The sequence below is a fragment of the Ranitomeya imitator genome, chromosome 4 (genome assembly GCF_032444005.1).
Source record: "Ranitomeya imitator isolate aRanImi1 chromosome 4, aRanImi1.pri, whole genome shotgun sequence".
Lineage (NCBI taxonomy): Eukaryota > Metazoa > Chordata > Amphibia > Anura > Dendrobatidae > Ranitomeya > Ranitomeya imitator.
Window position 1 is genome coordinate 361,203,776 of NC_091285.1, and position 12,570 is coordinate 361,216,345.

The 12,570-nt window shown below is 38.0% G+C and overlaps 1 protein-coding gene across 4 annotated transcripts in view; it reads left to right on the top strand.

Annotated features, from left to right (window-relative positions):
- Positions 1 to 12,570, top strand: part of RELN (reelin) — a 1,116,896-nt gene that overhangs the window by 435,545 nt on the left and 668,781 nt on the right. For all 4 annotated transcript variants that reach the window (XM_069765109.1, XM_069765110.1, XM_069765107.1 and 1 more), the window contains exon 4: positions 7,287 to 7,357. In XM_069765109.1, the coding sequence (XP_069621210.1) occupies positions 7,287 to 7,357 (71 nt within the window). The remainder of the gene's footprint in view (positions 1 to 7,286; positions 7,358 to 12,570) is intronic.

Below are 12,570 nucleotides of genomic sequence, written 5' to 3' on the forward strand. Positions count from 1 at the left end.
GGCGCTGAGCTCATACATAAATTGAAAAGAGAAAGAAATTGGACCCCAAAAGTTGTTGTTCCATTTGTTCTGAGTATGCCGATACCCCACATGTGGGGGTAAACCACTGTTTGGGTGCATGGCAGAGCTCGGAAGGGAAGGAACGCCATTTGACTTTTCAATGCAAAATTGACTGGAATTGAGATGAGACGCCATGTTGCATTTAGAGAGCCCCTGATGTGCCTAAACATTGAAACCCCCACAAGTGACAACATTTTGGAAAGTAGACCCCCTAAGGAACTTATCTATATGTGTGGTGAGAACTTTAACCCACCAAGTGCTTAACAGAAGTTTATAATGCAGAGCCGTAAAAATAAAAAAATCGTATTTTTTCACAAATATGATCTTTTCGCCCCCAATTTTTTATTTTCCCAAGGGTAAGAGAAGAAATTGGACACCAATAGTTGTTGTGCCATTTGTTCTGAGTACGCCGATACCACACATATGGGGGTAAACCACTGTTTGGGCGCATGGCAGAGCTCGGAAGGGAAGGAGCGCCATTTGACTTTTCAATGCAAAATTGACTGGAATTGAGATGGGACACCATGTCACGTTTGGAGAGCCCCTGATGGGCCTAAACATTGAAAGTGACACCATTTTGGAAAGTAGACCCCCTAAGGAACTTATCTAGCTGTGTTTTGACAGCTTTGAACCCCCAAGTGTTTCACTACAGTTTATAATGCAGAGCCGTGAAAAAAAAAAAAATTTTTCACAAAAAATTATTTTTTAGCCCCCAGTTTTGTATTTTCCCAAGGGTAACAGGAGAAATTCGACCACAAAAGTTGTTGTCCAATTTGTCCTGCGTACGCTGATCCTGAGTACGCTCATATGTGGGGGGAACCACTGTTTGGGCACATGGCAGAGCTCGGAAGGAAAGGAGCGCCATTTGGAATGCTGACTTAGATAGATTGGTCTGCAGGCGTCACGTTGCATTTGCAGAGCCCCTGATGCACCTAAACAGTAGAAACCCCCCACAAGTGACACTATTTTGGAAACTAGACCCCCTAAGGAACTTATCTAGATGTGTTTTGACAACTTTGAACCCCCAAGTTTTTCACTATAGTTTATAATGCAGAGTCGTAAAAAATAAAAATTAATTTTTTCCCACAAAAATGTTTTTTTTTAGACCCACAAATTTTTATTTTCCCAAGGGTAATAAGAGAAATTGGACCCCAATAGTTGTTGTCCAATTTGTCCTGAGTATGCTGATACCCAATATGCTTGGGTAAACCCCTGTTTGGGCTCACGGGAGAGCTCAGAAGGGAAGGACCACTGTTTTACTTTTTCAACGCAGAATTGGCTGGAATTGAGATCGGACGCCGCGTTTGGAGAGCCCTGATGTGCCTAAATAGTGGAAACCCCCAATTCTAACTGAAATCCTAACCCCAACACACCCCTAACCCTAATCCCAACCATAACCCTAACCACACCCCTAACCCTAATCCCAACCGTAAATGTAACCCTAACCCTAACTTTAGCCCCAACCCTAACTTTAGCCCCAACCCTAACCCTAACTTTAGCCCCAACCCTAACTTTAGCCCCAACCCTAGCCCTAACCCTAGCCCTATCCCTAACCCTAGCCCTAACCCTAATGGGAAAATGGAAATAAATACATTTTTTAAAATTTGATTTACTTTTATAGCGGGTTTTTTAGCGGATTTTTATGATTGGCAGCCATCACACACTAAAAGACGCTTTTTATTGCAAAAAATATGTTTTGCGTTACCACATTTTGAGACCTATAATTTTTCCATATTTTGGTCCACAGAGTCATTTGATGTCTTGTTTTTTGCGGGACAAGTTGACGTTTTTATTGGTAACATTTTCGGGCACGTGACATTTTTTGATCGCTTTTTATTCTAATTTTTTTGAGGCAGAATGAGCAAAAACCAGCTATTCATGAATTTCTTTTGGGGGGGACGTTTATGCCGTTCCGCGCTTGGTAAAATTGATAAAGCAGTTTTATTTTTCGGGTCAGTACGTTTACAGCGATTCCTCATTTATATCATTTTTTTATGTTTTGGCGCTTTTTATACGATAAAAACTATTTTATAGAAAAAATAATTATTTTGCATCGCTTTATTCTGAGGACTGTAACCTTACTATTTTTTTGCTGATGATGCTGTATGGCAGCTCGTTTTTTGCAGGACAAGATGACGTTTTCAGCGGTACCATGGTTATTTATATCCGTCTTTTTGATCGCGTGTTATTCCACTTTTTGTTCGGCGGTATAATAATAAAGCGTTGTTTTTTGCCTCATTTTTTTTTACAGTGTTCACTGAAGGGGTTAACTAGTGGGACAGTTTTATAGGTCGGGTTGTTACCGACGTGGCGATACTAAATATGTGTACTTTTATTGTTTTTTTTTATTTAGATAAAGAAACGTATTTTTGGGAACAATATATATATTTTTTTCTTTATTTAGGATTTTTTTTTTTTTTTTACACATCTAAAAAAATTTTTTTTACTTTGTCCCAGGGGGGACATCACTTTATAGTGACAGATCGCTGATCTGACACTTTGCAGAGCACTGTGTCAGATCAGCGATCTGGCGTGCCCTGCTGCTTGGTTACCAGAGCCTGCTCTGGACCCGAAAGTACTGCCTGCAGGACCCGGAAGTAGCCCCGTGGCCATTTTGGATCCGGGGCCTGCAGGGAGGAGATGCCTTGTACCGATCGTCTCAGGGAAGCCCGCAGGGAGCCCCCTGCCTGCGCGATGCTTCCCTATACCGTCGGAACACTGCAATCATGTTTGATCGCGGTGTACCGAGGGTTAATGTGCCGGGAGCGGTCCGTGACCGCTCCTGGCACATAGTGCCGCATGTCAGCTGCGATAGTCAGCTGACACCCAGCCGCGATCGGCCGCGCTCCCCCCGTGAGCGCAGCCGATCGCGTATGACGTATTATCCCATCACTGGGATTTAAGTCCCAGGTCACCTTGACGGGATAGTACGTCATGTGGGATTAAGGGGTTAATGGGGTTATTTTGGAGTACATATGATTTGTTGAATAAATTAAAAAAAATGTTCGGGGGTATGCAGAAAAATGTAATCTTGGGGTTTATTTTTTAGATTAAATGAACTAGAATTTTATTTGACTCTCTATTTTTACAGTTAGTCTTATTTGGTGTGCATGATGGTTCATTCACTCCAGGGATTTTTTTTCTTAAAAAAAAAAAACTAATCTTTATCAGCATTTTCGATAAAATTTTCATCAGTGTTTGGTCAATGTGTCAGATTTTACCACCAGAGTTTGATCAGATTTTATTGCATATAAGAAGGTTTCTTAAATAGGTTTTACCACAAACAAAAGTTCATTTTGTTCACTAGATCGTGAAATGATAACAAGTTCCAGAGTTGGATACAATTAAAAAAATGTTCCTGTGCTGAGATAATCTTATAAATGTGCCCCTGCTGTGTACTGTGTAATGGCTGTGTCTGACCGTACGGGTACATGGTCTGATCATACCATAGCTCCTGGGCAGGGGGGGAGAAAAAGAGTGAATACACACATTAAAGCATGAGATCATAGCGAATTGTTTTTGCGAGGTAAAACATCTCCCTAACGGTTTTTAAACACCGTTTTATCTCACAGAAAGAATCATTTGGGATCCACTGCTGTAATGTCTGTGTACTCAAAAAAGAGTAAAAAAAAAAAAAAAGAGAAATAAAACTTCACCCCTTGCCCAGGAGCTGTGGTATGATCAAACCATGTTTATATACGGTCAGATACAGCCATTACACAGTAAACAGCAGGGCCACATTTATAAGATTATCTCAGCACAGGAACATTTTATTTTAGCACATTTAATTGTGGAAAATATTATTATTCCGAGATCTATTGATTAAAATCAACTCTTTTCTTGGGAAAACCCCTTCAAACTTCTCCTATCGAACAAATTTGAAAATTTAACAGGATAAAAATCGCACCTGATTTCTGTACGATTTTTCTTTCTTGACAGGCCCATAGGCTTGCATTGGCATATTTTATCCATGATTTGGATCAAAATTTTAGGTCTCCATGATTTGGTATGGGCCACTTGGTCTGCTAAAAACTTTCGCATCTGAGTAGCTTAAGAGACAATATTGGGTAAAAGTTCTAGCCATGAAAAACATAGATAGTACTCATATGTGAAAAACTGACTTCTGAGTGAGCCCTAAAAAGACAAATATACCTAGACAAAGCCCTTTCCTATTAAAACCTTTAGGGGCATTCTCGAAGTGGTGTTTATATGTCCCAATTTTGACTATTGAAATAACTGTGTAAAATTGGAATTACTTAAAAAAAAACCACAGCTAATACCTAACTCTGTGCTTTTAAATTATGTGATTAAATATTATGTATATTCTTACAGTATTTATTTGTCTCAGATACACAAAAAAAATGTTTTGTTGTTTCATTGCATATTTCTTATCATCCCTTCCAAAGAAACAGCTTGTTTCTTCGTAATGGCAAGAATGTGTCAATGAGTACAGCTCTTTGAATTGAAAAGTCTCAGATTTATGCAAAATAAATGTGATGATTCTTACCCTAATTAAATGAAACAGTGTGTGACAGTGAATTAAGGGATGATAAAGGTAATTTGATTCAACATCATTTAGCTCATAGCTAATCTTTGGATTAATGTGTCCTGACAACACTTGCAGTAAATGTACATTTATCAGATTAATTGCCTTCTACCATGTTTTTTTTTCTTAAATAAATGGTGTCTGTTCTGACTAAACAAATTCTAAAAATGATGGTATATAACAACACAACTTTATTTTTCAGTGGTTTAAGCAATATATTTGTGTATTTTGAATTTTTAATAAATGTTCGAAAATAGTATTTCCCCACCCAAGTCTCTTTCCTAACAATTAAATACATTTTAGATTATAAATTGTATTCCTATGAACATAGAACATTTTTTTCAGACTTACTTAGCAGACTAAGAATATTTATGCAGTTCATTGACCATTCATTAAAACAATTAAGTATTACTGTCAATTGTTTTTTTAATCAAGTTTGAAAAAAATGAAAAATATATATTTTTTGTCGTAATAAGAACATCATGTTTCTCAATCACTTCATGACAAGCCATTCTACAGGAATTTATGGTTCAGAATGAAATAATGATGTAATACATATATTCAGCTCAGTAGCTGAAATCTTACAACAATGTAGCAGTTGGTATGTGAAATGTATGAAGCCCTATTAAAAGCATTGCATCTAACGAAATTCAAAAATAATTTTAAATACATTAATCACCCACAAAAATAAATATATAAGTAAAGTAATTCAAACACTGCTATATTTTTTTTACTGTATAAGTTATAACTTTTAATGACATAAACAGATATTATTGAAGACAAAGAAATTGTTTATTAGATATTAGCAGTTTAATGAACGTGAAGACCCTTGAATTAATGTTGAATGTGTCTGTTAGCTACAAATCTGGGCAAATGTATGGTTCTCTAAGGACTTATGGCAGGAGGGGTAAAACAAGTTTTAGTGCCTCAAAGAAGAACAATCTACATCTGCAGCAGAATGAAGCTGACAGCTGTGGATGAGAAAAAATATAGAAAAAATCCTCTAGGCTGATGTCTCCGAAGAGGAATACAAGAGGGTATACTGTATAAGAAGCCTGCACAGTGTCAACAAATCACTGGTTATAGCACATTTTAAATGAGCCTCCCAACCCGTTTTCTTAGAAAGTAATAAGTATCATGAGCTTTTGCATTTTGTCAGACATAGGTATTCTCCTAATTATTTATTATTGAATTGACTGGAATTTGTCCATTTCTTTTTATTATTCTTTTTTTCTAAATACTGGCTGGTAGCAAAATAATCCATAATTCTTTTCCTGTTAGAGAGAGGGGGTGTTCTCTCAACAGAAATTATTTGCAAATCCAAAAATTGTGCCATAAATGTCTAAAATGTGTAAGCCCAAGAGGAGGGACCTGCATCTATTACACATTGTCATTCTTATCCTATGATTATATTGCAAATATCTGTGAAAGAGCCCCTTTGAAAGGGTTTATTTTTTATTCCTCTTAGGCTTGCAGGTGTAAAAAAATAACAACCTCACATATACTCAACCACCATAGGTCTGTTACTGCCTCTCTGCTGCTCCCACTTTTTATTGAGAGGCTGGAGAGATGATGGTATGACACCAGGGACCATTGTGGCCAATCACTGAGCCCAGTGAGGGTGCCAAGCCAGTCAGCACAAGACTCGCTGTGCCCAATGATTGCCTGTAGTGGTCACGTGTTCTGTAGTTGTTAAGTCACCTTTGCAGTCTACAAACATTGAGTCAAGATAGTAGGAGGGAGGCAGTGCTGGACCAATGGTAGGTGACTGTGGCTGAGTTGGATATTTCTTTTTTTTACGTCGACAAGCCTAAGGAATAAAAAAATGTTTTTCTTGGAAATCAAAATTAAGAATATCTTTATTAAATTCTAATATCTGCTCTCTTTTCATTAATTGTAATGGTGTTCATAAAAATAATCTTTATGTTCTCACAAGAGGTACTGTACTATATTATATTGTATTACATTATAGTATTAGATATTATATACACGATGCTTAAGGTAACATACCTTGCAATTTACTGTAGTCAAATAAGTAACAAACATATACCATAAACTTCATGATGTAAAATCTGTGGCAGTTTTCCAAAATAATTGGTATGCTACAAATTCAGCTACTTGTGGTTAGGATTTTCCAACCTCATTCACATATCTGGTCATTTAATGTGTTTTTATTAAAGAATCCACAGTGAACATCTGTGACAAAACATCCAAGTCTAAATGCATACCTTTATAGATTTGTCCTGGAACCATATATTTAGTGCAAATAATCGTCATGCTTTGGGAAAAAAAAGTTTCCTAATTTAACAGAAAAGGATGCAATCCCATTCTTGGCTCTAAATGTGTGGTTCCAGCATGGATCCATAATAACGCATAGTACTTCAAGCCTCAAACTGTGTTCCAAATTTTCCCTTGTCGTCTGAGTGCTAGAATGCTGATAAAAATAGTCTACATCACTGTAGTTTAAAATACCAGAGTACTGACAAATACCTGACAGACCCACTTATACAGCACCAGCACCAGCCAATATTGTTGAAAATATCTAATATATACAATACATGTGTTACGTAGTATGCTGAAATGTGAATAATTGCCAAAGTAAATGTCAGAAAGACACTGAGACATGGAGTTATGTATATATGTAGATTGAATCATAGACTGTTCTTTCTTTTGTATACAGGGCAACAGCTACTCACAGAGGCCAGGTTATATTCAAAGATGCACTAGCACAGCAATTATGTGAGCAAGGAGGTAAGAATCGCAAAGTATTCAAATTTTAAATATATGTTGTGTTTTTGCAGTTCATGCTTTGGAAATCATTGTGGGGATTTTTTTTTTATTGATCAAAGAGTAACTCAGATTTTTGTATGCGCTTAAGGCACTTGTCCTCTCACAATCATTGGATCTGTTACCTTTTATCTTTACTAATGAGGGACCAAGGGACTTCAGCTTTAAGGCTAATGGGAGACACTAACATGTCAAAGAACAAATCAGAATGTTCAAAATTATCCAGCCGTCATTTCATGCCAAGAATTTTGGAATAGGCTTTGTTAATAAACCAATTACTTGGTTACTTACTGTAATATAAATGTATATATTTATACATACATCTGCGCGTGTGTGTGTGTGTATATATATATATTATATACATACATACAGGTGCATCTCACAAAATTAGAATATTATCAAAAAGTTAATTTATTTCAGTTCTTCAATACAAGAAGTGAAACTCATATATTATATAGAGTCATTACAAATAGAGTGATGTATTTCAAGTGTTTATTTCTGCTAATGTTGATGATTATGGCTTACAGCCAATGAAAACCCAAAAGTTATTATCTCAGTAAATTAGAATACTTTATAACACCAGCTTGAAAAAATGATTTTAAGATCTGAAATGTTTGCCTACTGAAATGTATGTTCAGTAAATCTACTCAATACTTGGTTGGGGTTCCTTTTGTATCAATTACTGCATCAATACGGTGTGGCATGGAGATTATCGGCCTGTGGCACTGCTGAGGTGTTATGGAAGCCCAGGTTGTTTGATAGCAGCCTTCAGCTCATCTGCGTTGTTGGGTCTAGTGTTTCTCATCTTCGTCTTGACAATACCCCATAGATTATCTAATGGGTTAAGGTCAGACAAGTTTGCTGGCAAATCAAGCACAGTAATACTGTTGTTTTTAAACCAGGTATTGGTACTTTTGGTAGTGTGGACAGGTGCCAAGTCCTGCTGGAGAATTAAATTTCCATCTCCAAAAAGCTTGTCGGAAGAGGGAATCATAAAGTGCTCTAAAATTTCTTGTTAGTCAGCTGCGCTGACTTTGGTCTTGAAAAGCACAGTGTACCTACACCAGCAGATGACTTAGTTCCCCAACTATCACTGATAGTAGCAACTTCACACTAGACCTCAAGCAGCTTGGATTGTCTGTCTCTCCACTCTTCCTCCAGGCCCTGGAACCTTGATATCCAAGGTCTAGTGTGAAGTATCCACAATCAATGATGGTTTTGGAAGCCATGGCATCTGCTGGTGTAGGTCCAGTGTGTTTTATCAAGACCAAAGTCAGCTCAGCAGTCTACCAGGAAAATTTAGAGCACTTCATGCTTCCCTCTGCCGACAAGCTTTTTGGAAATGGAAATTTAATTCTCCAAATTAACTTTTTGATGATATTCTTATTTTTTTAGAAGCACCTGTATATGTATAAATTCACACATATTATTACTCTATACCACAGCGGACTGGAATGGAGACCAAAATTCCATCTCGATCACGATTAGACAACATGAGTAAGCAACAAAGATACTGTCTCACCAGATTCAAAAATTTACAAGTTGGTCTTCACCATAGTGGAGTTTGGAGTGTGACTGTTTGAGGTTGTGGACATTTGATGATATTCTAATTTTGTGAGATGCACCTGTATATACAATGAAGGAAATAATTATTTGATCACTTGCTGTTTTTGCAAGTTTGCCCATTGACAAAGACGTGAACAGTCTATAATATTGAGGGTAGGTTAATTTTAACATTGAGATATCAAAATAAAATCCAGAAAATCACATTTTACAAATTATATAAATCTATTTGCATTTTACAATGAGAAATAAGTATTTGATTCCTCTGGCAAACAAGACTTAGTATAATAGAAGAGAAGAAAAAATGCGGCACTCACCCCGAGATAGCTGTGAAGATTGTGGTCTTTTATTGGAGAACAAATTAAAATAACATCCGTCAGGACATCAGGTATGTACGAGGGTGCGGTATAGGAGCTCGGACATTAGACTTAGTACTTGGTGGCAAAACTCTTGTTGGCAAGCACAGCAGTCAGACGTTTTTTGTAGACGATGATGAGGTTTGTGCACATCAGGAGGAATTTTAATCCACTTCTCTTGCAGATCATCTCTAAATAATTAATATTTTGAGGCTGTCGCTTTGCAACTCGGAGCATCAACTCCCTCCTTAAGTTTTCTATGGGATTAAGGTCTGGAGACTGGCTAGGCCACTCCATGACCTTAATGTTCTTCTTTTTGAGCCACTCCTTTGTTGCCTTGGCTGTATGTTTTGGGTCATTGTTTTGCTGGAAGACCCAGCCACAACCCATTTTTAATGTCCTGGTGGAGGGACGGAGGTTGACACTCAGGATTTTATGGTACATGGCTCCATCCATTCTCCCATTGATGCGTTGAAGTAGTCCTGTGCTCTTAGCAGAGAAACACCCCATGACATAATGTTTCCATTTCCATGCTTAACCCCTTTACCCCCAAGGGTGGTTTGCACGTTAATGACCGGGCCAATTTTTACAATTCTGACCACTGTCCCTTTAAGAGGTTATAACTCTGGAACGCTTCAACGGATCTCAGGGATTCTGACATTGTTTTCTTGTGACATATTGTACTTCATGATAGTGGTAAAAGTTCTTTGATATTACCTGCATTTATTTGTGAAAAAACTGAAATTTGGCAAAAATTTTGAAAATTTTCCAATTTTGAATTTTTATGGAATTAAGTCACACAAAATACTTAATAAGTAACATTTCCCACATGTCTCCTTTACATCAGCACAATTTTGGAACCCAAATTTTTTTTGTTAGAGAGTTATAAGGGTTAAAAGTTGACCAGCAATTTCTCATTTTTACAACAGCATTTTTTTTAGGGACCACATCTCATTTGAAGTAATTTTGAGGGGTCTATATGATAGAAAATACCCAAGTCTGACACCATTCTAAAAACTGCACCCCTCAAGGTGCTCAAAACCACCTTCAAGAAGTTTATTAACCCTTCTGGTGTTTCACAGGAATTTTTGAAATGTTTTAAAAAAATGAACATTTAACTTTTTTTCACAAAAAATTTACTTCAGCTCCAATTTGTATTATTTTACCAAGGGTAACAGGAGAAAATGGACCACAAAAGTTGTTGCACGATTTGTCCTGAGTACACCGATACCCCATATATGGGGGTAAACCACTGTTTGGGCGCATGACAGAGCTCGGAAGCGAAGGAGCGCCATTTGATTTTACAATGCAAAATTTACTGGAATCGAGATGGGACGCCATGTTGCGTTTGGAGAGCCCCTGATGTGCCTAAACATTGAAAACCCCAACAAGTGACACCATTTTGGAAAGTAGACCCCCAAAGGAACTTATCTAGAGGTGTGGTGAGCACTTTGACCCACCAAGTGCTTCACAGAAGTTTATAATGCAGAACCTTAAAAATAAAAAATCATATTTTTTCACAAAAATTATCTTTTCGCCTCCAATTTTTTATTTTCCCAAGAGTAAGAGAAGAAATTGGACCCCAAAAGTTGTTGTACAATTTGTCCTGAGTACGCTGATACCCCATATGTTGGAGTAAACCACTGTTTGGGCGCATGGGAGAGCTCGGAAGGGAAGGAGCGCCGTTTGACTTTTCAATTCAAAATTGACAGGAATTGAGATGGGACACCCTCTTGCATTTGGAGAGCCACTGATGTGCCTAAACATTGAAACCCCCACAAGTGACACCATTTTGGAAAGTAGACCCCCTAAGGAACTTATCTAGATGTGTGGTGAGCACTTTGGCCCACCAAGGGCTTCACAGAAGTTTATAATGCAGAGCAGTAAAAATAAAACAAAAAATGTTTCCCACAAAAATTATTTTTTAGCCCCCAGTTTTGTATTTTCCCGAGGGTAACAGGAAAAATTGGACCCTAAATATTGTTGTCTAATTTGTCCTGAGTATGCTGATACCCAATATGTAGGGGGGAATCACTGTTTGAGTGCATGGCAGAGCTCGGAAGGGAAGGAGCATCATTTGGAATGCAGACTTAGATGGAATGGTCTGCCTGCGTCACATTGCGTTTGCAGAGCCCCTAATGTACCTAAACAGTAGAAACGCCCCACAAGTGACTCCATATTGGAAACTAGACCCCCCAAGGAACTTATCTAGATGTGTTGTGAGAACTTTGAACCCCCAAGTGTTTCACTACAGTTTATAATGCAGAGCCGTGAAAATAAAAAATCCTTTTTTTTTCCCACAAGAATTATTGTTTAGCCCCCAGTTTTGTATTTTCCCAAGGGTAACAGGAGAAATTGGACCTCAAAAGTTATTGTCCTATTTGTCCTGAGGACGCTGATACCCCATATGTTGGGATAAACCCCTGTTTGGGCACACGGAAGAGCTCGGAAGGGAAGGAGCACTGTTTTACTTTTTCAACGCAGAATTGGCTGGAATTGAGATCGGACGCCATGTCGCATTTGGAGAGCCCCTGATGTGCCTAAACAGTGGAAACCCCCCAATTATAACTGAAACCCTAATCCAAACACAACCCTAACCCTAATCACCCAACAGTAGCCCTAACCACACCTCTAACCCTGACACACCCCTAACCCTAATCCCAACCCTATAGCCAACCGTAAATGTAATCTAAACCCTAACCGTAACTTTAGCCCCAACCCTAACTTTAGCCCCAACCCTAACTGTAGCCTTAACCCTAACCCTAGCCCTAACCCTATCCCTAACCGTAGCCCTAACCCTAGCCCTAACCCTATCCCTAACCCTAGCCCTAAACCTAACCCTAGCCCTAACCCTAACCCTAGCCCTAATGAGAAAATGGAAATAAATACATTTTTTAAATTTTCCCTAACTAAGGGGGTGATGAAGGGGGTTTGATTTTACTTTTATAGCGGGTTTTTTAGCGGATTTTTATGATTGCAGCCGTCACACACTGAAAGACGCTTTTTATTGCAAAAAATATTTTTTGTTACCACATTTTGAGAGCTATAATTTTTCCATATTTGAGTCCACAGAGTCATGTTAGGTCTTGTTTTTTGTAGGACGAGTTGACGTTTTTATTGGTAACATTTCGGGCACGTGACATTTTTTGATCGCTTTTTATTCTGATTTTTGTGAGGCAGAATGACCAAAAACCAGCTATTCATGAATTTCTTTTGGGGGAGGCGTTTATACCGTTCCGCGTTTGGTAAAATTGATAA